General features: G+C 41.5%; 3 protein-coding genes across 3 annotated transcripts; 2 read left to right on the top strand and 1 right to left on the bottom strand.

The window, feature by feature from the left end:
• The first annotated feature begins 224 nt into the window (after positions 1-224).
• Positions 225-3,807, top strand: LOC115755319 (phenylalanine ammonia-lyase-like). The gene is made up of 2 exons (XM_030694667.2): positions 225-812; positions 1,881-3,807. Exons 1-2 carry the CDS (start codon positions 418-420, stop codon positions 3,628-3,630), a joined length of 2,145 nt encoding a protein of 714 aa, XP_030550527.1. The 5' UTR covers positions 225-417; the 3' UTR covers positions 3,631-3,807.
• A 6,989-nt stretch (positions 3,808-10,796) lies between these two features.
• LOC115755321 (transketolase, chloroplastic-like) lies at positions 10,797-16,231 on the top strand. The gene is made up of 8 exons (XM_030694673.2): positions 10,797-11,875; positions 12,585-12,675; positions 13,240-13,345; positions 13,434-13,716; positions 13,803-13,951; positions 14,072-14,225; positions 14,515-15,524; positions 16,044-16,231. The coding sequence occupies exons 1-7, from the start codon at positions 11,375-11,377 to the stop codon at positions 15,481-15,483; spliced, it is 2,253 nt and encodes a 750-aa protein (XP_030550533.2). The 5' UTR covers positions 10,797-11,374; the 3' UTR covers positions 15,484-15,524; positions 16,044-16,231.
• Positions 15,885-18,772, bottom strand: LOC115755322 (polygalacturonase-like). Its single transcript, XM_030694674.2, has 4 exons — positions 18,268-18,772; positions 16,611-16,900; positions 16,279-16,510; positions 15,885-16,177 (listed from the first exon to the last, which is right to left on the bottom strand). Exons 1-4 carry the CDS (start codon positions 18,724-18,726, stop codon positions 15,944-15,946), a joined length of 1,215 nt encoding a protein of 404 aa, XP_030550534.2. The 5' UTR covers positions 18,727-18,772; the 3' UTR covers positions 15,885-15,943.
• Between the last annotated feature and the right edge of the window lie 7,569 nt (positions 18,773-26,341).

The following is a 26,341-nucleotide window of genomic DNA, read 5'->3' as shown; positions in this document are numbered from 1 at the left end:
AAAAAAAAAAGAAAAAAAAAAAACTACGACCCCACATCAGCCCTCCACGTGTCGAGATCTCGAGGCCCCAGGGTCAAGCTAATCCTACGGCTAATCTCGGTTTTCAACTAACCCATCGGCCCACCCACCCATCCACCCAATGTCAAGATGCCTCTATTTAAACAACCCGACCTCGGATCACCATCCTCAGGAAAATCTCATTTGAATTCTCGAGGTTTCCTACCCAAAATAAGGCTAGTACGAAGCAATTTGAGCTCTTCTCCGCATTCATTTCTCTCAACACATACATTATTAGTGGACACGTGTTTCCGAGGCTCGTCGGGCTCTATACCGCAGCTTGTATCGGAGCCGGTTCCGTCTTCTCGCGTCAGTTATCGTTCCGCTACCTTTTACGCGGCACACACGTTGTAGAGTCGAATGGAAATGGAGATGGAGAGCGCCAACGGCAACGGCTTCCACGGCCTCTGCGCCAAGAGCCGCCCCGCCGACCCGTTGAACTGGGGGGCGGCGGCGGAGGCCCTCTTGGGGAGCCACCTCGACGCGGTGAAGCGGATGGTCGAGGAGTACCGGAAGCCGGGGGTGCGCCTCGGCGGGGCGTCCCTCACCATAGCTCAAGTGGCAGCTGTGGCGAGCCGCGAAGGAGTCGGGATCGAGCTCTCGGAGGCTGCCCGCGCCGGGGTCAAGGCCAGCAGCGATTGGGTCATGGAGAGCATGAACAAAGGGACCGATAGCTATGGGGTCACCACCGGCTTCGGCGCCACTTCTCACCGGAGGACGAAGCAAGGCGGTGCTTTGCAAACGGAACTCATAAGGTAAAATTTACTCTACGTTAACGATTAAATCGCTCCATTTTTGGTGTAATTCATGATTGGATGTAACTTGTGATCTATATGTGTGTAATAATTAAAAGGTGGTAAGCACGTAAAAAGAAAAAAGTAGGTGGCTTACGAGTGATCCACTTCACCTGTTTCTTCACCAATAGCTGAAGGCTCATTAAAACTTAGGTGGATTTTTTTTTTTTGCGGAGTGAGGAACAATAATAACGTGTAAAAATAGCTTACTTGTCTTGAGATTGGGATCATTTATGGTTGACTAGTGACAACGATGACCATAGTCATGTGACCCAGAAGGTGTCATATTTATTAGACTTGGTGAGATGTGAGGGCTATAAGCGGCCACAACTTTAGATTGGGAGGCACGACACCGTGGGATGTAGCCACCAAATTGGAATTTTATTGCTGCTCGGAGGGAAAGTGATATAAGTTCCATTCGATTTTTGGGTTTCTTATCCGAACTGAACCTAATCGAAACAATAATAGTACTCGAATTTTAAAGTTATTGTCCGAAACTGGAAGAGATCCGAACCTCGAGAAGACTTGAAATTTTCGGTTCTGTTTACTCGGGTTTTTTTGATAGCCCTATTTATTAGATAAATTATCGGTATCATTGTAGTCATTCATTTTTTCACAAAATCACGACTCATAATTCAAATATATGGATTGCCAATTAAAAGGATGGATCGCACATAACAAAGAGGCACATCATTGACTATAGTGGCCTATCGACATCTAGGTGGCGAATACTCATCAAACGGGGTACATATGTAATTTACTAGGACCGAATAAAGATTATACGTATCGGCATATTGGTTGAAACTTGATATACTCCATCTCATATTGATAAATTAGCATAAAGAACACATCTATCATGTTTAGTAGGTGGGGATCTTCGAATATGGATAATTTATTTAAATACTCGTGTAGAGTTTATATATATATAAGTATCTGTTAGCTGTCATATTAAGTGAAATGCAAACAATCTTTAAGTTAGGAAGAAGTGAGAGAGGTCCTTGTCTAATGGAAGTTCTGAAAATGGAACAGGTTCTTGAATGCCGGGGTCTTTGGGAACGGCACGGAGTCCTGCCACACCCTGCCTCAATCCTCCACCAGAGCGGCCATGCTGGTCCGGGTCAACACCCTCCTCCAGGGCTACTCCGGCATCCGGTTTGAGATCCTCGAAGCCATCACCAAGTTCCTCAACTGCAACATCACCCCGTGCTTGCCTCTCCGAGGCACCATCACTGCCTCGGGCGACTTGGTCCCCCTCTCCTACATCGCTGGGCTCCTAACGGGCCGGCCCAACTCCAAGGCCATCGGGCCCGACGGGGAGCCGCTGGACGCTGTCGAGGCCTTCCGGCTCGCTGGGATCGAGACGGGCTTCTTCGAGCTGCAGCCCAAGGAAGGGTTGGCCCTCGTGAACGGCACGGCTGTCGGGTCCGGGTTGGCTTCCATTGTCCTCTTCGAGTCCAACATACTCGCGGTGCTGTCAGAGGTCCTGTCGGCAATCTTCGCCGAGGTGATGCAGGGGAAGCCGGAGTTCACGGACCACTTGACACATAAACTGAAGCACCATCCCGGGCAGATCGAGGCTGCGGCTATAATGGAACATATCTTGGACGGAAGCTTTTATGTGAAGGCTGCTAAAAAGTTGCACGAGATGGATCCACTTCAGAAGCCGAAGCAGGACAGGTATGCTCTCAGGACTTCTCCCCAGTGGCTGGGGCCCCAGATCGAGGTGATCCGAGCAGCGACCAAGATGATCGAGAGGGAAATCAATTCGGTCAACGACAACCCGCTGATCGACGTCTCCAGGAACAAGGCCCTGCACGGCGGGAACTTCCAGGGGACCCCCATCGGTGTCGCCATGGACAACACCCGCCTGGCGATCGCGTCCATCGGGAAGCTCATGTTCGCGCAGCTCTCGGAGCTTGTCAATGACTTCTATAACAACGGGCTGCCCTCAAATCTGTCGGGGGGGCGCAACCCTAGCCTGGACTACGGCTTCAAGGGCGCAGAGATCGCAATGGCAGCATATTGCTCGGAGCTCCAATTCCTCGCTAATCCCGTCACCAACCACGTCCAGAGCGCAGAGCAGCACAACCAGGATGTCAACTCCCTCGGCCTGATCTCGTCGAGGAAGACTGCCGAGGCGGTCGACATATTGAAGCTCATGTCTTCAACTTTCCTGGTTGCTCTGTGCCAGGCCGTGGACCTGAGGCATTTGGAGGAGAACCTGAAGTGCACGGTGAAGAACACGGTCGGCAGGGTGGCCAGGAAAGTCCTGACGGTAGGCGCCAATGGGGAGCTCCATCCGTCCCACTACTGCGAGAGGGACCTGCTCAAAGTGGTTGATGGCGAGCACGTGTTTGCCTACGCCGACGACCCCTGCAGCGCCACTTACCCGCTGATGCAGAAGCTGAGACAAGTCCTGGTGGAACAGGCGCTGGTGAACAGCGGGAATGAGTTGAACCCGAGCACCTCGATCTTCCAAAAGATCGGGGCTTTCGAGGAGGAGCTCAAGGCGCAGTTGCCAAAGGACGTCGAGAGCGTCCGGTCCCAGTATGAGAGAGGCAGCCTGGCCATCCCGAATCGGATCGAGGAGTGCAGGTCGTACCCGTTGTACAAGCTGGTGAGGGAAGAGCTGGGGACTTCCCTGCTCACGGGCGAGGGCGTGATATCGCCCGGCGAGGACATCGACAAGGTGTTCACGGCGATTTGCGCCGGAAAATTGATGGATCCGCTGCTGGAGTGCCTAAGCGGTTGGAACGGCGCCCCCCTTCCCATCTCCTAGGAATTTGTCTTACATTCTTTCCTTGATCTTTCAATTTACTTGCCAAGTAAATCTCCCGCATGCAGATCGTTTATATCGAAAGACAATTGTTGTGTTCTCTTGCTTTCTGTTTGTTCCTTTTGTCCCCTTCCAAGTGAAGAAATTTGGTATATAAATACTTCAGTAACTTTTGCATTATGTCAAGCGCTTTCTCAACCAATCCAACATACATTTCTGTGGTGTGGAGAAATAAGAGATATTATACCGTCCTCCGCCAATGGCATCAGAATTCCACGAGATAATTGTCCAAAAAGTCATAAACCTTTTGACGACTGCCAATTTAGTCATAAACCTTTTCAATTACGTCAATTTAGTCCTAAACCTTTTGAAGATTTGTCAATTTAGTCCTAAAGCTTTCAATTATGAATATTTAGTCCTAAACCTTTTGAATTTTTGTCAATTTAGTCCTAAACTAATTATTTGGATAATTGATCGAAAGGACTATATTGATAAATTGTCAAAAAATTTAGGACTAAATTGACAAATTATCGAAATGTTCATAACTAAATTAGCAATTCATCAAAATGTTTAAGACTAAATTGGTCCAATTGAAAAGTTTAAGACTGAATTGGATGTCGTATAATAACTTTAAGATTTTTTGCACAAATTTTTTCAAAATTCCACGGTGATAAATGTTCGTTGAAAAAGAGGGTTTGGGAAAAGAAAAATCAAGAAATCTGGGGGACTTTACGAGATTCGAAGTGCTTCGTTGTGGAATAAAAGGTACAAGTCCAAAACCTAAGTGAAATTTTTTTGTCGAAATAACTCTTGTATAAGATGATGACGTCCACTCTTTTCCCAGGCCGAACTCTTTTCTTAATTGAAGAAGCATAACTTCAAACCAAGATAAATTCTATATAATTTTAAAACAAAACAAGTTCAAGGCAATAAGAGAAATCATCGGAACAAGGTTATAGGTCACCCGCTCAGAGAACACACCGATGATTTCTTTATATCAAAATCGACAGCCGATCACCGAATCCGTCTTCGATAATAAGCACACACACCAAGCACACATCGAATCCAAAACGTAAGCAAAATTAGAAGAAGCAAAAGTAGAGAAAGTTGAATCGACAAAGCTCCATCGAGTAATAGAGTAAAGTACAAATTTACGACCACTGCCAATTGTTCTTAAATTTGACTCTCATATTATGTTAGAAAATTTTAAATAGAGGGAGTCCTCATCAATATAAAGAGTACATAAAACCAATTGTCGAGCAACGTGGAACACTATTTCACCACCCTCTCTCACGTGCAAACCGAATTGATAGGGCTATTCAACCTCTTATGTTACTAAATCCACTCCCATTAAGTACATGAGCCAAAATTGCTCTTAACCATCCAACTAAAATTCAAAGTTGCGAACCCTAAATTTTATTCACATTCCTTTTTTTCCTTTATTGATATTCTATTTTTATGTAGAATTCCGTTGTCATATATGAAATTTTTTTTTTTGTAAAATTGAGTGGGTATTATCATGCGTATTAAAATCATATTCGAGAAAATTCCAGAAAAGGGCCCAAAGTCCTCTCATTTTCTCAACTAAGGGCCCCAAGTGAACCTTGTTTCAAATAAGGGCATGAAGTATCCTCACTTTCTCAAACAAGGATCCAAAGTGGCCATGAAATCTCAAAAAAGGACTTGATTTCAAGGGCATTTTTGTCTTTTTGTTTAATTTATTTTTTTCTTTTTTATTATACTCTTCTTCTTCTTTCTATTTCCTTAAAAACTATATAAAAAAAAATCGTACAATGGCAAGAGGGCTGTCCCTCTCGCTTGTGGCCGCCGCCCCACCATTGGGGAGGGTGACGAAGGCCGGCGAGGTCACCGATGCCTCTACCGGAGGTGAGGATCGGAGTCGAGAAATTGTCGGGCCCTCTCCCGGATGCGGGCGGGGGTTATTGGCCCCTGCCCTAACTAGGAGAGGGCTGGTGACCTCGCCCTAGTTAAGACGGGGGTCGACGACCCCTGCCCGGATCCAGGAGAGTGCCCGGCTCTCTCCCGATTTTGGCACACCTCCGGTTAGCGGGTTCGTCGGCCCTCTTCGAGGCACTAGCAACCCTATCGGCCTTCGTCGCCCTCGCCGACCCCCCACTAGCGGTGGGTCGGCGGCTGCCGGCGGGAGAGGCAGCTTCTTGCCTACGTGTAGCTGTTTTTTTTTTAAAATATTTTTTTAATTTCAAAAAATATAAAAAGGAAAAAAAATAGAGAAAAAAAAATCAAAATGGAAAATGACAAAAATGCCTTTTAGGGAAGCCCTTTTTTGAAGCTCTATGGTCACTTTAGACTCTTATTTGAAACATATTATGTTACTTCGAGCTCTTATTTGAAACAAGGTACACTTAGAGTCTTTATTTAAGAAAATAAGTGGATTTCGGGCCATTATTTGGAATTTTTCCTTTTTTTTTTTATAAACTATACCTCTATACATATTAACTTTCTCAAAAAGAGAATTTTCTTGAAAACCTAGTTCTAGATGTGGTCATTCGGAACCGGGGATCCAGAACCAGCCCGTTGAATAACCATTCCCTTCTTTATAAATACCTATCCTCCTCCTTTCATTTTCTCACAAATCCTCTCAATCCTCTCATCTCAAATTGTCTCAATCAAATTTCCGATCAATTCTCTCAAAAATGGCAAGTGGAAGCGTAAATACTGGAAAGGCCAAGATGACGATAGGAGATTTCGAGTATCCTATACTTAGATATGATCCTCGTGAGTATACATATTGGGAAGATGACGACGATAATATCAATGTTGTTCCCATTCTGAACGTCGAACACATCGAGCATGTCCCAACACAAAAAAGTCTTCATCCTCCTACTGGTGTCAAAGAAACGTCGACGGCAAATGAGCCCGAACGGAAGGGCCAAGAAAGTATATTCGACTTGTGGCTGCACTTCGACAAGATATATGATAAAAGTGAAGGTAAGTATAATATAAATTGTAAATATTGTTCGCAAACATACAAATTTATCAAAGGAGACGATTACGGAACATTTTGTCGAGATCTGACGAAAAAACATCTAACGCAAGCGGAGATCAAAGCTAAGCAATAACAAATTTCCGGGTATGCGAATCCTAATATTCATCCTTTATTCCGTTACACCGATGCACTTTATAAACAAACATTAGCTAAATATGTTGCCCTTGATCATGCTCCGTTTACTATTGGCGAAAATTTTAATTTGAAATATTTGATAAATACTGCGTTGGTTTCGCAAGTACCAACTATTCAGAAAATTACTCTTAAACGCGAACTTTTGCATCTTTATAAAAAATAAAAAAATCATTGGTAAATTTTTTTGCGGAATTCAATGGACGTGTGCATTTAGGTAGCGGTATTTGGAGTGATCCTTGACAAATTCATTCTTATATGGGTGTCACATGTCATTGGATAAGTGACGACTGGACCATTAAAAATAAACTTATTACATTTTGAGTTTTTGATGAAAAATATTCGACTTATAATATTTATAGAATAATTAGACAAGTTTTAGAAGAATATAATTTGATAAATAAAGTATTTTCAATTGGTTTTGATAATGCCGCTGCAAATACCGTTTCTATTCCCGATTTAGAAAATATTTGTAAACTCTCTTTTGGTGGACAATTTTTTCACATTAGATGTGCTTGCCATGTTTTAAATTTGTGTACAAGATGGTTTACGAACTCTTGAGACTTCTCTCGACCCAATAAATGGTGCAATTAATTTTTTTTGGAGTCGTGTCCATTTTAAAATTAAATTTTAAAATTTGCTAAAAACTAATTTTCTTAAATTAAAAATTTTATTTAAGGTAAATTTAATAAAAAATTTAAAAATTTAAGAAATGGGGGAAATAAAAAATATTTAGATTTTTTAATTTAATAATTAAAAAATAATTAAAAGAATTAAGATTGAAAAAAGCTAAAATTTTGAAAAAAAATTCTCGTCACCAGATTCTTCCCCTCCCCCTTTTTTTTTTATAAAAAAAATTATTTTTTTTGTAAAATTTTAAGCCTATTTTTAAATTCAATTGAAATTTATATTTATATTTAAAAAAATAGTTTTTAGAAAATGTTTAAATCTAATTTATTTTTTTATATTAAGGGACCTCTAATACGCATGTTTTTTTCCCTAATTTTTAGCTATTTTATTTTTTATTCTAATTAAGTTTGTATTTTTTATTTCCTATTATGTTTTTTCAACTTTTATCTTTTATTTTTATTAAATATTGAACCCAACCCTCTGCGCCGCGAACTACATCTCCATTTTTTGAGCCACACAAAAAATTTGTCAAGTCGGGTGAAAAAAAAATCAGTGTAGTTGAGTTACGGGTCTTGTAAGCTTGTATGATGTGTAATTACAAGAGTGCAAAACTATAGGCGGTGGCACAATGAGGAGCTTTTCTTTCATTTTTTTTTTGTGTGGATAATCAATCTAAAAGTCACAAGAAATAATAACAAACAAATGATTTAGACAAATTCTGTAAATGTAATACGAATTACTTTTCAAATAATATAAACGATCGCATACTCATGACAAATCGACAAACGAATTGAGAACGGAAATTTTGTTGCTTTTTCTTTTCTTTTTTTTGCTCCATAATCACTATTTGATTATTTTCAAATTTTGTTGCTTTTTCTTCTTCTTTTTTCTCCATAATCACTATTTGATTATTTTCCCTATTATTTGCCATCAAATGTGATTATATAATTATTTGATTTAAATGACAAATTGGGAACGGAAATTTTGTGATTCTACCAAACGCGTTTCTGTTCCAGGAATAAAAATTTTAAACAAGTTACCAAACGCGTTCGATTTTCAAAAAAATCATCCAGGGAACAAAATAAAAAAAATGATTTTGATCATAATCATTTTTTGGGAACATAATCATTGCCAAACAGAGCCTTAGATACTCTTTTAACTGTTACATGCTCTAAGAAAAAGTTTATCGGTTGAAAAAAAAAAACAATGGATTCGTTGATATATGGAAATAATAGTTTTTTTAAAAAATTTATTGAAACTAATCGAATAATAAAACTAACCACAAAGTTAGCCTTCAAGGTAGAAATAAAAATGGATAAGTTGCGATAAAAGTAACCATGAATAAGAAGCTAATTTTCATTTTCTACACAGCAAATAAATTTAAATTTCCAAGGAACGAAAGGGATAAGTACAATGGAAGTCCTAAAACTTGTCAAGAAAGTGCAATTGAGTCTTAAAATCTTCAAAAAGTACAATCTAAGTCGTAAAACTTGTCACGGAAGTGCAATCAAGTCTTAAAACTTTTAAAAAGTGCAAGCAAATCCTAAAACTTATCACGAAAGTGCAATTCAATCTTACAACTTTCAAAAATGCAATCAACATATGGACTTGATTGGGTCAATTTGACAAGTTTTAAGACTTGATTGCACATTTTGAAATTTTTAGGGTTCAATTGTACTTTCGTGACGAGTTTTAAGACTTAATTGCATTTTTTTAAAGGTTATAGAAGTCAATTGTACTTTTACGATAAGTTTTAGGACTTCCAATACATTTTTCCATAAAAGGAAAGTGATAGTTTGAAATAAACCGTACAATAGGGAACCCATGGAGGGCAATTTTGTCTATCTAATGAAAATGGAGTAAATTTAGAACTCTAGTGAACATAACTCCACCCTATTAATATTTATAAGATCATACAATATGTTCATGTAATTTTATCAACTGTATTATTCTAAAAAAAATTCATCGTCAATCAAATATCATAACATTTACTTATTACAAATAATTGTTTATTATAATTAGGATTATTCTACTGCAGGTAAACTGAGATGGAAAAAAGAGGGAAGGACGCTTTGAGATCGCTCCCATAATCGGAGTTTAATTGCTAATACATAGAGGCAACATTTAGTAGTTCGGTTAGGATAATATTTATCCTATTTGATGTATGGCAACGTCCTCCGGACCACAGATATATCAGGATAAAATGGTGGGTGAGAAATCCTGGGGTTGGGCTAGGATAAACCCGAATTGGATAAAAAAAAAGCTGAAATATAACTTAACAAACTTCGTTATCTTCTTTGGACCAAAAAAAAAAAAAAAACTTCGTTATATTCTAACGGTGAAGTGATGAAGTGACGCATCTGATGTTGCTTCACTGGCCACCGACCACCACCAGGATAGCCGACCGTTGGCTTTTGGCCACCTCGCAATCATGTCACCTTCGGCCACCGCCGATTGTCATCGCCGGCCAACCGATGGTGTTCCAAGATTGAGGGTGAAAAGGAGAAGTTATACATTACAAGATTATCACCATCGAAGAACCTTCCTTAATCCAATGCTCTGATCGAGTTCTGTTTTAATCTTTGAATACAATATAATAAGGCGCATGCGAAAGATTGAACAAAACATACAAATGCATATAAAAACAATCGTGCAGGAACGACACCTAGGGGGGCATGATCTTATTAAGGTTTCCTAACCTGTTTAATAGTATACAAACCACACATCACAAGAACATTTGTCTCAGAAAATACTGAGTTTAAATACATATACATATGTTTTTTTTAATCGGCTCTTTACGAAAGTTCAAAGGTTACTACCCCTATTCAGGTGTTCCGTCATCTTCACCTTCATCCATGGGTTGCTCCTCGACTTACCCTCATTTCAGGCTAGCTAATCTGAAAAAAAAAAAAAGTTAATTCAATGAGAATGAGCTCAAGGCATTGCAAGTGTCATCCTAACACGCTAACTGCCAGAAATCAGTGTCGAGCACAGCCAAAGATAACAAGCCAAAAGCCAATAGTTTCCACATTCAACAAAACACAAGGCATATAACACTATAGCCCCAAAACGTCAACGAACAGCTTCAAGGCACAATGAATTAAACACAACCATAGGTCCGTTTGTTTAAAGGAAAATTAAGCTTATATTTAAGAAAAGCGATTTTCTCTTCTCACAACGAGGAAATCATTTTTCCTAAACCACCAAATAATGATTTCCATGAAAATTATTTTTTCACTATCATGAAGATTTTGGTAGAACAAAGATATCCGTAAGGTTACTTCCTTTGGTCTTTCGCCTTTCATTTTGCATCTCTTTCTTTTTCTGCTTTATGCTCTTTGAACTCCCTGGCATTCATCTTTCACCTTTCATTTTGCATCTCTTCGTCACAGTTCCGTGCTCATCCAAGTTATCTGGCTAATGCCTCTTGATTTATTTGCATTGACCTTCCATGATATCGAAGAGTCCATATGTTCATTAATTTTATCGAACCTCTGCCCCTCTCTCTCTCTCTCTCTCTCTCTCTCCCTCTCTCTGAGGCACGACCAATTTGTCACCAGGATTTTGTGACGCTCTGAGGATGCCGAGAAATCAAATGGCTCCAGATGGAGCGAATCAAGAAACAGGTTGAATGACTTACGTAAAGTAACAGAGCCACCAGGCCCCTGTTTTTCCTGGGTTCCTGCATGCCCGCCACGTCCTGGTGAAGACTTTCTTCGCCTTTCTTTCGAAATGCAAAATCCCACCGCCAGCGTTTTTCGATCAGTCAACGCTTTCATCTTCGAAAGCCACCTGGATCTGTCGGAAGTCGGTCGATCTTCCATGGATGGCGGCTTACATAAGCGCCCTCATCTTTCCAAGCTTCGTCCACACTTCCATGGTGATTCCAAGCCAACATCTCTCTGTTACTTCCTCTGCTTTAGCCACAATCCGGGATAAAGGACCCAACTTTTGTCCATGGCGATCTCATCGCTCCTCTATAATCCATACCCATCTTTTTGCACCCACAGAAGGAGCAAATTTTCTGCTAAACCCATCGCTTGCAGTTCGCTCAAGACCCAAAACCCTAATCCAACTGCTCAACCCACTTCTCTCTCCGGAGACTACAAGCTCTCGTGGAAAAAGGAGCTCAATAAGGCCTACCAGAGAGAGATTACCAATCTGAATTGGGACAAATTCGAGGAGTTGGACGATGAGTCGTTCCAGAACTTGGTCGATAAGCGATGCGTGGACAATGTGAGGATGCTGATCGTGGATTCGGTCCAGAATGCGCAGGCGGGACACCCTGGGATGGCTCTCGGGATGGCCGGGGTTGTGTTCTTGTTGTACAGGCATTTGATGAAGTATAATCCCAAGAATCCCAAGTGGTTCAACAGGGACAGGTTTGTGCTGAGTGCCGGACATGGGTGCTTGCTTCAGTACATTTGTCTCCATCTCGCTGGGTTTGAGTCTGTTCAGGTATGCAATGTTCCGGTGTTCAATTTATGAACTTTTCGTTTGCTCAGTTCAGAGGATTGCCATATGTTTGCTTTTAATTCTGTTGAACGAATTCTGCGTAAAACTGAATTTGGTTGTTATTGCTTTGCTGGTTATTCATTTAGTTGTTGGCAGTTGGCACTTGTTCTGACGATCATCATGAGTTGGGACTTTGAAGCTGAACTTCTGGGCTTGATGTTGGACGATTATGGTGTTGTTAGTTTGCTACGTGACAAAAACTATTAATGATCTGCCCATTTTCGCTCGACTAGGAGTGCTAATGAGTAGAGTCGCAGCTCTGGTGCAAGAAGTTTCTTCTTCACAATCTCTTAAGATGCCGAGTCCTAATGAAGCTTTCTTTGAGCTAAATGAAAATGTTCGTCCACGTAGTTTCTGTTACCCTTAATTTGTCGGACTTTTTTGGTCGGAACTTTTTGTTGATTAGAATTACATCCTTTGAAAGATTGGACTTGCAATTCTCTCATCTTACCCTGTTCTAGCATATGGAACTTTACCTAAGTCTAGATTAGGGTCTCTGGAGTCTCAGCTTACGAGGCTATTGCGCTAACTACGGATATGATGTTGGAAATAGACTGATTTTATATTACCTTCAATTCGAATTAGCAAAAGCAATATCTCTTTGCATAATATGGGTTCCAAACCACTCGATTTGGGAACATTTTGTGTGCAGATAGAAGACCTAAAGCGCCTATGCAAGCTTGGCAGTAGGACTCCTGGACATCCAGAGAATGTGGTCACCAGTGGCATTGAAGTCACTACTGGTATGTTCTGTTTTCAATTTCCTCTTGTGCAAGTCTGAAATAGAAAATAACTGGAGTTGACGTTCTATTACCCTGTGAGACTTAACAGAAGGAGATATATGGTACTTGAAAAAGTCAGCAAGAATGAGGCATATATATTTCATAATCAAAATAGCAGAACTGAGTCAACTGTTGCTTGTTATCTGTCCTACAAATCTTTGCTTCTGGCTTTTTATTTTATTTAGACTCTTTTTGGTTGCATTTGTCCATATGATCTTACTCGAGAAAATCAGCAGGAATGAGGCATATTGGTTTCATCATAGACTCAAAGTAGCAGAACTGACTTAACTGTCGAAGTTCAAGCCCTTGAAATCTTTTTCTTTTCTTTGGACGTCTGTGGGCGCATTTGTCCTATTAGACAGGAAAGACGGTAAATAGAGGAAACAAGGCGGGTCTTCGGTCCATTATGTTCTGTAAAAGTCTTCACTTAGATGATGTCTATCTCTGGCTAGTTTCGTCTAGCCGAGTTCTTTCTTCAAGTTTCTGTTCATTTATAATTCGCATGGTTGTGAACTGTGATCACAGGCCCCCTCGGACAAGGTGTAGCAAATGCAGTAGGTCTTGCCTTGGCTGAAGCTCACCTAGCTGCTAGATTTAATAAACCTGATGCTGTCATTGTTGATCACCGAACGTAAGTTGAACGAACTGGTTCCTAGCGACAACTTATGAGAAGTTGTGTGGTCATGATTATTGTTGGTGACTCTACCGTTGAAATATAGGTATTGCATAATGGGGGATGGATGTGCAATGGAAGGAATAACCCACGAAGCTGCGTCCTTGGCTGGTCACTGGAAGCTCAACAAGCTTACACTGATTTATGATGATAATCATAACACTATTGATGGACCCACCACACTTGCTTTGTCTGAAGATATATCTGCTCAGTTCAAGGCTCTTGGTTGGCATACTGTCACAGTTGACAACGTAGATGCTGATATGAGTCCATTCAAGGATGCACTTCTCTCTGCTTTCAACGAGACGGAGAAACCCACTTTCATCAGGGTTAGTAGTAGTCATGCCTTAGAAATTAGAAGGCTGTGGTCTGTCACTTTAGAGCTTATGCCTTCATCATTGTCTGCTTACTTCAGGTGAAAACCCTGATAGGGAAACTGTCTGGAAAAGAAGGGACATCAAAAGCTCATCATGGGGCCTTCAGCGAAGACGATTTAAGGAACATGAAACAAAAAGTTAACTGGACTGATAGAGAGCGTTTCCATGTCATCCCTATGATATACAGGTTTCTTTCAATTTTCAATCCAATTTGGAGCTATCTTTTAGCATTGCACTTTACCAGGAAGAAGGATGGGATTGTGGATATATCTAAGCCTAACACGCACAAACTACTCATTTGATGCAGGGAGATGCAGAAGCAAGCAGATGTTGGGGAGAGACTGGAAAAAGAATGGTACTCCAACCTTTACTCGTACCAGATCAAATATCCTCAAGAGGCCATAGAATTTCAGATTCTTCTCAGTGGGGGTTTGCTTCCTGGTTGGGAAAACTCGTTGCCGGTAATTGAACCACTACTTGGCCTTACCTGTCTCTTTGGTTGTTTACTATTTGGGTTTAACCTCTAAATTAACAAGTTCTCACCAGTGCTATAGTATTCATTATGTAATTTCAACACTCCAGGTAGTTTAGGGAATTCTTTTTTTTATAAGCATTGTATTGAGGGATGCACACCGATTTATCTTGATTGAGTGGTTTTCTTCATGGATTTACTCCACCTAGTGAACTTCCTTCTTTAGTATGCTGGGGTGATCATAACATTAAAACGATGATTGCTTACTGTCTGAACAGAGGTGGTCACAGTCTGATCCAGTGGATGCCACCCGGGGATACTCCGAGATGTGCTTAAACCAGCTCGCTAAGGTTCTTCCCGGGTTGATTGGCGGGAGTGCAGATCTTGCAACCTCCAATAAAGCTTATCTCCACAATTATGATGACTTCCTGCCGAGCTCTCCCTGGGGTCGTAACATCCGCTATGGTGTTCGAGAGCATGCGATGGGGGCCATCTCAAATGGCATTGCTTTGCATGGAAGTGGACTCATCCCATTTGCAGCAACATTCCTTATATTCTCAGACTACATGAAGAACACTATCCGGCTTGCTGCTCTGAGCCACGCTGGAGTCATCTACGTCATGACCCACGATTCAATCGGACTAGGGGAGGATGGTCCTACTCACCAACCGGTGGAGCAGCTTGCAGGACTCCGGGCCATCCCGCACCTCCTAGTCTTCAGACCAGCTGACGGGAACGAGACTGCCGGGGCCTACAAGATTGCCGTGGCGAACCGGGCCACGCCTAGCCTCATCGCGCTGTCTCGACAGAAAGTAGCTTCAAATCTCATGGGGACATCGGGGGACGCGGTCAAACGGGGCGGTTACACAATCAGCGACAACTCAGGGGAGCAGATGCCTGAGATAATATTGATCGGCACGGGATCGGAGCTTTGCCTCTGCGAGGGGAGCGCGACGAGGTTGAGGGAGGCAGGGAGGAGGGTCAGGGTGGTGTCGCTCGTGTGCTGGCGCCTCTTCGATAGGCAACCGAGGGAGTACAAGGAGCGGGTGCTGCCCTCGAATGTGGTCAAGCGCGTGAGCGTGGAGGCCGGGTCGCCAGTCGGGTGGAGGGAGTACGTGGGGTGGGAGGGTGTGGTGGTCGGAGTGGACGAGTTCGGTGCAAGCGGGCAATATTTGGACACATTCCACAAGTATGGCTTTACGGAGGAGAACATTACCCGGATTGCCAACATTTTGCTGTGCAAGTGAAGGAGGAGGAGGTGCTTATCGTTGGAGCTTCTTTTGGATGGGTGAGTGCATGCTTTGACTATGTAAAATAGTGAGAACTATAATCACATGAGAGTGACATATAAGATTGTGGGTAATGCTTTTTGTCATGGACCATATAATTTCAACCGTAAATCCACATATCATCATCGCGTGTTTTGCATAAAATACCCATTGATTGGGAGATCGTGTGATCGAAATAACTGATAGTTACTGTCAAGCTAACAACTTTTAAGATTATACTGCTTGTATATTTATTGGTTGTGCATTTTATAAAGGGAGATCTTTCAACATTGGAATATTAATGCAATTTTTCTTTTTGTCAAAGGCTGTTTAAGCAACAAAACTATAAAGGAAACGTAGAAGTAACAAAACTCTGTTTGCCGTTTTCCTCTGTCAGTAAATTCTATTCTATGATTTTCCATACTGGCTGAACAAAGATCTAGGAATTCTCATAGAGGCAGCTTCTCGGTTGAACCGTACCTAACGCCTCCCCATTCGCGTTTGCGCAAGATGATCGGGTCACCTCATCGTCAAGGCAGGTCAAGTACACATTCCTCATTCGTATCCCGGTGCACGGGTTCTCGGCATTGCAGTCGAACCTCACGGCAATGGGTGTGGCGGACGTGCCTTGGATGCCTCTGTAGAGGATGTCGCTTATCTTCACGCTCGATTCCTATTCGTTGCAATCATCAATTTTCTCAGGATGACAAAGATGAGTTTAGGACATAAAAACCTGTCAAAAGGAAGAAGATTTGTGTACATGAGACGAATCACCTGGTTAGGGCAGGTTTGGCTGTCGTTCGGACAGTAATTCTGGTCAATGATGATGGGGTTATGGGCATTGATCATCCTAGCGTCGATGAAATGGACTCCTTGTACAAACCCAGTGCTAGGCCTTGCCCAGGATTTGATCCTCAATCCATTTTGGGTGCCTTGGAAAGTTGTGTTTTTTACTATGATGTTCTGTACTCCGGGTTCATTCTCACTTCTTGCCAGACTTCCTATGCTGCCACCAAGAAAATGAACTAAAATTACAAATGATGGTGAAACAGGGTCGAGATTCTCTAAATTTAGAAGACTGAATTGAGTCTCCTAAACAGTCGTACCTGATGCCGTGACCGGGGCCACACCTAACACGTTGTATCCTCAAGTTCCGAGTACCCGGGCCGATGGAGATGCAGTCGTCCCCGGTCGCGATGTCCGAGAGAAGAATCAAGACGTTGGTCGAGAGCTGGACGTGGATTCCGTCCGTGTTTGGGCTGTCGCCGTCGGCCTTCACTCTCACCCCTTGGATGCGAACGTTCCGGCACCTGTTTATGGAGATGTGGAACATCTGGCTGTCCACGGAAGTCAGGTCTTTTATCCTGATGTTGTTAGAGTTGGTGAAGCTAAGTGTCTGCATATCAGAACAGCCAGTGAAATCAAGCTTATGACCACCTGATCGCGAGGCTTATCAAGGAGATAATTTTCACTGAATTCACGCCTTTTGAAAAAAGACGCCACAATAATTTTTTTTAAGGTGAAGGAAGTATGACCGCCTTACCAATAGTAGAGACCCCACAATGTGGACACCCACACATACACACACAAAGGAATAGGTCGAGCGATGGTGTCGGCTGAAGTAGATATCGATGACGCGGATGGCAAGAGCGTCTGAGTTGGTGAAACTAATGGTGGTGGGCGGTGAATTGAGCACACGTGATGGTTCTAGCCCGAGAAGAAGAAAAATGAAAGGAAAAGGTGAAGAAATCACCTCTTGACCATAGGAAAAAAGGAAGTGAAGAAATGACATTTCGATACTATAATTTAGTGAAATGATATGTCATCAAATTCAATTTTGTTGTGCATATTGTGGGCCTTATATGAGACCTGCATGATCTGATGGTTAAGATAAAGTGGGCTCACATACATTGGGATGCATGCAATACTTATTTAAACAAAGCCCCATCTCTCCTCATTTTGCCTAAGCACCACTATACTGCCCCCTATTTAGGACCACCCGATTTCACGTGGGATTTCAATTAGAGTTATGATAAGTGTCAAATCTCCAAATGATTGGTGTACTAGAATAAAACCCTTATTTATTTTCTCCGTTCCAACCTTAGCAGCATAATGCATTTCTAACACCCAAGTTGTATATCGAAACGGACAAGGCAATTTGATGTTATTCATAAGTAAAATTCATCTCCAAACTGTTGCTACTTAAAATATTCTTTTGGGGATTTATCCCCATATAGAACAAGTCCGGTCGTTATAAATGGTATCCGATAAGGATCCTCGTCGGTTGATAGATGATTCGTAAACGGACTAAGCTCAAACCCGATTCGACAAGAGCGGAGATTGATGGCCAGTGTGAGAGGGATCCGACAGAGTGTTACTTCTCGTGGAATTTTAGAATGACAAAAGGGGGTGGGTAGGAATGGACTAATCATATATCTAAGTTGATGGTAGAGAGATAGCTGAGCAACAAGATGCTGGCGGCGCCTTTTCCTTTTTCCTTCAGAACTTGCAATAAAGATTTCAAATTACTTTCTAAATTTGCGCTACATCAATCGTGTCATCGTTATATGTAATGCTATTTCATTAATTAGACGGCAGCTGAGAGCCTGAGACCGCCCTATCCTAGCATGAAGATGAACTTTTCATTGGCGGCTGGACAAAATAAAAGTTTTGGCCCCGAATGGGGAAAAGGGAAAACCAACCCAACTATACAATTTGAACCGATCTCTGAAGGTGCCGAAGGAAAAAAAAAAAGTACGTTACCGTGGCCCCGCCCGGACAGTTACGGCCGGAATCCTTGCAGGCCCACAGGGACGGTCCCTTGGCGTCGAGGACCCCGCCGTGGACGGACGTGTTCGAGACCCCATCGAAACTCAGCCAGCTTGAGCTGCCTCCGAGGACTCTATAGTCCGGAGGGGCGACCAGGGTCGCGCCTCCCATCCTCATGCTCACGTGCCTGCTCTTGCAAGGGCCTCTGAATCGCACCGGCCCAAGCAGGTAGCTCCCGCGCCTCACTAGTATGGTCGCAAAGATGCCGCCGTGGTCGCATGCCAACGTCCATGCGTCGCGGAGGGCTAGGGTCGAGTCGGCTGCCCCCGTCGGGTCAGCGCCGAAGTCTAGGACGTCGAAGAGTGTGAAGGTAGACGAAGACGGGGGTGAGAGTAAGAGGAGTGGAAGGAAGAGGAGGAGTGTCCAGACAAGATGATCTGCGAGGCACGCCATGTGCGAGAGAGAGAGAGAGAGAGAGAGAGAGAGAGAGAGATTGGCAGTGGCGCAATTTTCTTGCAAGCATAAGGTTGAGAATTAGGCGGGCATTTTAGTGAGGAGTAATTAATGAGTGTAACTTTACAAAGAATAATGGCAAATGCTTTCCTGACAGTATTGTCAGAATGGTACAATCTTAACAATAAATCCACACACCATTACCGCGTGTTCTGCATGAAGCACTCTTTGATTGGTAGATTATGTGGTCGGAAATAACTGACGGTAGTCTAGCTTTCAAGAATAATTGGCCCCTAGAAAAAAAAATATAATGATGAGAAGTATAGTCAAACCCACTAAAAAAACACCAATTTTCGTGTGATTTTCGTATTTGATTAGCTCAATTGATTATGTAGTTCATAGATTAAATCTACATAATATTCTTTTGATAAATATAGTCGACATATCACCTAATCACAACATTGCAAAAAAGGATCGGCAGGGAAAATGGCGATCGGTTGACATATTCGATATGAGAAATTTCGATGAGCTCGATTGAACTGTTTGGTGGAGGCAGTTTTAAGCATGGTAAGATTATTTTGCATTTGGCCAGAACATAAGAATGTGGCAGTACATAGAAACCGCAAGTTAGGAGCCCCTTCATGTGGCATGCTTAATGGTTTATTCTAGGACTCTCCCAACACAAAGAAGAAAGAAAAAGTTAGGTTGTTCAAAGTACAACGAAAGGAAAAAACAAAAAACAAAAGGCAAAGGCCTAATTAAAGCACCTCAGCAATTTGTAAGGCAAAAAGCTTATTTAGTTCATAACCGCTGCTCGATTAACATTGATATTTGTCTTGTACATCAAACTGAATTTATACCAATCCCAAAAGTTATTGAGATTGCGTAATAACTTTGGTGTACGAGAACAAATGCACTCTCGAGACAATGATAATTGGTTGCTAATCTGGTAATCGGGACAATTCTCGCATGTACTCGAGTCTACTGGACTGGATTCATCATAACTGTTAATTTTGTGATGAGAGACTCATGTGGACCAATGATTTTGTGGGATATGATATTTCGAACTGTGTAATAACTACATTGTAAGATAACAAGACCTATTGTCAAAACAGTAATGCTTGATTTTTGATCCTATAATTAAGGAAATTCTCGCATGAACCTCCAAGTCCAGTGGATCGAATTCATCACAACTATTGATTTCATCAGATCTACACAAGAAACCCACATGAAATTCACAAAGCCAATGGCGGAGATCGATTGAGTGCAATAAACATGAGTCTAAAGAAGAAATTAGACTGACCGGCATGGTCCATAGAGAACAGCAACATGAGCGGAAAAGCTGCTGTATGTTGAGCTATTTCCCGGGGAGCCGAACTTGTGGGTAATTATCTAATTTGTGGGTTGGTTAAGCTACTTCCTAGAGAGCCGAACTTCCAGTTTTTCAGCTGGGAAAATGTTAGGGGAGAGTTGATGGGAAGAAGTAGAATTAGGGCTTAGGTTAGGCAGATGCTAACCTTGTTTCGGTGGTTCATTTAGGTTAGACCTTGGCAGCCCCAAACCCTCAAGTTTGCTTTGAAATGTCTTTCTTTCTGGCTCCGCATATCCTTCCTTGGCGTTCTTCATGTAATGTGGCACAGTGGCAGACGCAGAACATTCGGTTCTGCTCTATTCTATCTCTAGATGTTTAGTAGGCAGGATTTCGAACCACGTCTATTTCGGGTGCCCCTTGAACCTCATGTCCGCGCTTTCCTTTCTTGATTTGGCCCGCCACGGTCGCCTTGGCCTTCGCTCGGTTGGGTCGAACATTGTCGTTTGCACTTCGGAGTTCTTAAACTCGATCTCTCATCACTTATAGAATTGATCTCCCTTGACCTTTCATGTTTCCCACGACTATATTAGAAACATGAGTTTAGTCAACGCGTAGAGAAGGGATGAAAATCACCGGATAAAGTAAAGTAAAGACATATAGATAACTAGGTAGGGCGTATCAACTAAGGAAGCATCGGCATTTTTTCGAGGGCCTCTTTGTCGTGTCCGACATTCTCTAACACTCTCCAACATGCAACTGACATGTGATCGTTACTCTAAACACGCCAGGCAACAAGCGAGTCCAGTATCCCGACATGCCATTTTGACATGCACGTAGTGAATTTTAAGCATTTTCAATAAATTGTATGTCAAAATATAAATTTATCAAAAATATTTATACTTAAGTCATATACTCAGCTACCCTAAAATTAATATACCCATCTAGCAAAAAAAATAATAATCATGAATCCCTAACATAAGAAGAAAAAAAACTCACCAGCTAATATTTTTATGTAAATATGATAATATGGCATGTATGTACAAATATATACATTTAATATGCAACGTGTTGGAATTCTCTATTTTTAGAAATGATGTTTCGGCATGTCATATCGTGTCATGTTACATGTGGTGTGTTGGTGCCACTTAGCATATCAATGATATTGTTTTAAATGCAATGATTCCTTCAAAGGGATCGTAGTTAGGATGTAGATTGCTCATGCTTTAAAGTTCTTTTCTTAGTTTGCGTATTAAGAGAAGCTGAACTAGTTAATATAGCTATATCTTATAATTTATGAAGCAAAATTTGGTTAAAAATAAAAGTATTTATTTTATTATCGCATATCAATTGATTAATTGAATATGTTGTAGTTTATAGTTAAATATACTCCGATTATTTGCTTAATCCTGTTAGATATATTGTATATATTAGGACTAGGGTTTTTTCCTTTAGTGTATGTATTTACGTTTATACCCTTCTTTGTATGTATACTTATATCGACCTTGTGCCTAATTGTAAATCAAACATTCCATTATTCACTTCTCTAAATCTATCATGGTATCAAAGTTAGGGTTTGCTTTCTTGTGAGTACTGTACACTATTCCACAACTATGGCGGTCCCAACGTTGTCTTCATCAGTTTGACTTCACGATTGTCCAACTTTGTCTCGCCCGATCTTCTTCGTCTTTCGCCTTGTTCTCACGATCGACCTCGGGTTCTATCTTCTTCACTCATATATATATATTTGCTTCCACTTTTATTTATTGATCTTAGAATCAATGGATGATAGTGATAGGATTGATCGCATTGATGTTAAGTTGGATAGTTCTAATTATGTTATTTGGAAACCCTCGGTGATGGCTGCTCTTGTTTATCGTGATTTATATAAGCATGTTGATGGTACTCGTTCTTGTCCTACATTTTTGTCCGATACTACCAATCCTAAACCTAGTATTGATCGATTTATGTGACGAGAATTTGAAATTAGGGCTTGGCATGTTGCTGATCGGAAAGTATGGGCAATATTATTTGGTTCTATTAACCTTGATCTTCACCCCCAATTTACTCGGATTGTTGGTGCAAAACAGTTATGGGATCAAATTGCTGAGATGTTTATGCAAACAAGTTCTATTTGTGTTTATTAGCTTATGTATGAATTTCGTCATGCCACTCAAGGTACACGATCAATTCGTGAATTTTATAATTATATGACATCTCTTTGGTCTCAACTTGATGTATTGGTTCGTCCAACATGTCCCACGTGTGCTAGTTGCATTATCTATGATACATTTAAACTTGAAGATCATAACTAGAATCATCTTTACGAATTCTTGATGCAACTCTCACTAGAATTTGAGGGAGTTCGTAGTTAAATTCTCTATTGTTATCTTCCACCATCTCTTTCTGATGCAGTCAAAGAACTTCAAGCTAAAGAAATCAGATGAGGAATTCTTGGTGCTCCTCCATCTCTAGATCCCTCTGCAGCATTAGCCACCCCACAGCCTGATTTCCAATTTGGCTCCTCTCAACGTGGTTTTCAATATGCCTCCTCTCAACGTGGTTTTCAATATGGCTATTCTCGGCGTAGTTCTCAACGTGGTTCTCGGTATGGTTCTGTACGTGGCTCCCAATGTGCCTCTTCTCGGCGAGGTTCACGTTTTTATTGTAACTTCTATAAGCAAAATGGACATATTGTGGATTGATGTTTTCAAAAGATGCGTGATCTTCCCGATGCATCCTTGTGCTCGGTTGCACCTGTCTCTTCTCCATCCACGGATCATGCCACTCCATCCTCATCTTCGGATGATCGTTTTGCTAATATTGAGGCTCGGCTTTCTCGTTTAACTCGAGCTTCATCTTGGTTCTTCTAGTGCATCCTCTACTATTGCTATTGCAACCGCTGCGCAATCCTCAAGTGATAGTTCTTCTTGGATTCTTGACTCGGGGCTGCTCATCACATGACTACCTCTGTTCATCATCTTACTCAGCAGACTACACTAAAAAATCCATAAGGGTTCTTTATAGTTGATGGATCCTCTATTATCGCTACTATGCAAGGCCACCTTACTAACCCCTGGCAGCTTTAATGTGCCTAATGTGTTGGATATACTGAATTTGGCACTGAATCTTTATCCGTTGGGCAACTTACCGATATGGGTTATATGGTGACATTTACTATTGATTCTTGTGTTGTACAAGATCGTATGAGTGGCCGGATGATTGGTAGGGGTAGTAGACATGGAGGATTGTATATGACACAGCATCTCCAGCTTCCTTCACCTCAACATGTTCTCGCTATCTTTGACCTTGACTATTGGCACCAGCGTTTGGGTCATATATCTACTTCCCGTTTGTCTTTACTACGTCGGTAGGGTGTACTTGGGCATATTTCATCTACTGTTTTACGTCATTGTACTAGTTGTCCTTTAGCTAAACAATCTGCACCTCCTTTTCCAATTAGTTCTTATGTTTCTACTTCTTGTTTTGATTTAGTACATTCGGATGTTTGAGGTCCCGCCTCCCAAATTTCTAAAAGTGGCTTCAAGTATTATGTATCGTTTATTGATGATTATTCTTGTTATACCTGGGTTTATTTCATGCGCTCTTGTGATGAATTTCTCTCTATCTATAAAAACTTTATAGCCATGATCTCTACTCAATTTTCTAAAACTATTAAAGTTTTTCGTTTTGATTCGGGTGGGGAGTATCTTTCTACAGCTTTTCGTTCTTTCTTAACCTCTCGGGGAACCTTACCTCGGTTGTCTTATCCCGGTGTTCTTGCTCAAAATGGTCTTGCTGAGTGAAAACATCGTCATATTCTAGATACTACTCGTGCTCTCTTGTTGTCCAATTCTATTTCTACTAAATTTTGGGCCGAAGCACTTTCTACTGTTGTCTATCTCATAAATCTACTTCCTTCTCTTGTCCTCTCCAAAGCCACCCCTTCCCAACATCTTTTCTCGAAACCACCCATTTATCACCAACTTTGTGTTTTTGGTTGTACGTGTTATGTGCTTCTTCCACCCCATGAGCATACCAAACTCTCTACAAGGTCGGTTCAATGTGCTTTCTTGGGCTACAACACGTAACATATAGGCCACAGATGCTATGATTCTTCTTCACGGCGTATTCGTATCTCTCGTAGTATTCAATTCTTTGAGCACCTACCGTTCTTTTCCGTTACCTCTACTTCTTCACAATCCTCTCCATCTATTTTTATGGATTTTCCTCTTGATTCAACTCTTGTTCCTTCTATTATATCTTCTCTGTCGGACCCGGTGCCACCACTCTCTCTTGTTATACCTCTTTCCTTATCTACTTCACCTGCCACTTCGATGCCTCTTGACGATTCTCGCCCACCGTCCCCTCGGCGGAATCCTCCTTGAGATTGCCATCCTAAGGCTAGGTACGTGGCTACTACAAGTTATTCGATGAGTTTGGTTTCTTTTATGGCTGATGTCCACACTTTGCATGAACCATCACATTATCGTATGGTCGTATAACATGCCGAATGGTGTGATGCTATGTCCGAGGAATTGTTTGCTCTTGAACGCACTAGTGCATGGGATTTTGTGCCTCTTCCACTAGGGAAGTATTTGATATCTTGTTATTGGATCTATAAAATCAAGACTCACTCTGATGGTAGTATTGAGTGCTATAAAGCACGTCTTGTCGCACATGATTTTGATCGGGAGTATGGGATTGATTATGAGGAGATCTTTGCTCATGTTGCCAAAATGGCTTCTATTCGTACTCTTCTTGCAGTCGCATCTATTCATAATTGGCCTCTTTTTCAGCTTGATATGAAGAATGCTTTTCTTCATGGGGTCCTTTAGGAGGAACTCTATATGCAGCCACCTCCTGGTTTAGCTCATTCTCCTAGTTAGGTTTGTCGTCTTCGTCGGGCCCTTTATGGTATCAAACGGGCTCCTCGAGTTTGGTTTGAACGTTTTGAAGATGTTGTTCGGTCCACTAATTTTTGTTCAGAGTGAGAATGATCATGCTATGTTCACTCACACTTCTCCGGTTGGTTGTACTATTCTGCGACTCTATGTTGATGATATGATCATTATTAGGGATGACTTTGCTCATATTGCTTATAGTAAACAACATCTTCATTGTCAATTTGCTATGAAGGATATAGGTTTCTTACATTATTTTCTCGGTATTGAGGTTGCTTGCAATCAACGTGGCATTTTTCTCTCCCGGTAGAAGTACATCGCCGACATTTTGGCTCGTGCTGAGTTATCCGATACTCTTCTTGTGGCTACTCCCGTTGAACTTCATTTACAGCTTTGTCCGGATGATGGTGAGCCTCTATCTGATGTCACTCACTACCGGGCTCTTGTTGGCAATCTTGTCTATCTTATGACTATTCGTCCTAATATCGCCTATGTTGTTCATCTTGTCGGTTAGTTTATAGCGGCTCCTCGTATAGTTCATTATGTTGCTGTACTCCGGATTCTACGATATTTTCGTGGTACTACGACACGTTCAGTTTTTCTCCCATCAACTTCTTTACTTGCTCTTCGTGCTTACTCTGATGCTGATTGGGCTTCGGATGTTACCGACCGCAAGTCCATTACGGGATTTTGTGTCTTTCTTGTGTGATTCTCTGATTTCTTGGCATGTCAAGAAGCAGCCCGTCGTGTCTCGCTCTTCTACCGAGTATGAGTATCGTGCTATGGCTGACACTACAGTTGTGATTATTTGGCTTCGTCTTCTCCTTGTTGATCTTTGTGTTGGCTCCTCTAATCCCATTCCTCTTCATTGTGACAACAAGAGTGCTATTCACATTGCTACAGATCCGGTCTTTCATGAGCGTTCCAAGCACATCGACATTGATTGTCATATCACGCATCATCGGCTCCAAGCACGTATCATTTCTCTTCCCTTTGTAGCTTCTGCAGCCCAACTTGCCCACTTATTCACCAAATCTCTTACATCACAATGATTTGTTACTCTTCTTTCCAAACTCTCATTGGTTGACCCACCTTGAGTTTGAGGGAGGGTGTTAGATATATTGTATTTATTAGGACTAGGGTTTTTTCCTTTAGTGTATGTATTTATGTTTATACCCTTCTTTGTATGTATACTTATATCGGCCTTGTGCCTAATTGTAAATCAAGCATTTCATTATTCACTTCTCTAAATCTATCAAATCCTACATAAATGTTTTTTTAAAGTTAAAGTCAATATAAGAATACATAAACTTGAATTTACCCACTTTTCGGTAAATATTATGCATGTTAATGTCTTTGATAAACTTTTGCTTATCAACTTGCATTTAGAATCAATATCATT

The sequence above is a fragment of the Rhodamnia argentea genome, chromosome 8, assembly GCF_020921035.1.
Source record: "Rhodamnia argentea isolate NSW1041297 chromosome 8, ASM2092103v1, whole genome shotgun sequence".
Lineage (NCBI taxonomy): Eukaryota > Viridiplantae > Streptophyta > Magnoliopsida > Myrtales > Myrtaceae > Rhodamnia > Rhodamnia argentea.
This window is presented reverse-complemented; position numbering and strand designations above follow the sequence as displayed.

Coding starts and splice junctions, on each gene's coding strand:
- LOC115755319 (XM_030694667.2), top strand. CDS start 418: ATGGAAATGGAGATGGAGAGCGCCAACGGCAACGGCTTCCACGGCCTC. Junction 813..1,880: donor TTGCAAACGGAACTCATAAG/GTAAAATTTACT, acceptor AAAATGGAACAG/GTTCTTGAATGCCGGGGTCT.
- LOC115755321 (XM_030694673.2), top strand. CDS start 11,375: ATGGCGATCTCATCGCTCCTCTATAATCCATACCCATCTTTTTGCACC. Junction 11,876..12,584: donor CTGGGTTTGAGTCTGTTCAG/GTATGCAATGTT, acceptor TTTTGTGTGCAG/ATAGAAGACCTAAAGCGCCT. Junction 12,676..13,239: donor TGGCATTGAAGTCACTACTG/GTATGTTCTGTT, acceptor CTGTGATCACAG/GCCCCCTCGGACAAGGTGTA.
- LOC115755322 (XM_030694674.2), bottom strand. CDS start 18,726: ATGGCGTGCCTCGCAGATCATCTTGTCTGGACACTCCTCCTCTTCCTT. Junction 16,901..18,267: donor ACTGTCCGGGCGGGGCCACG/GTAACGTACTTT, acceptor TCTGATATGCAG/ACACTTAGCTTCACCAACTC. Junction 16,178..16,278: donor GCCAAACCTGCCCTAACCAG/GTGATTCGTCTC, acceptor TGCAACGAATAG/GAATCGAGCGTGAAGATAAG.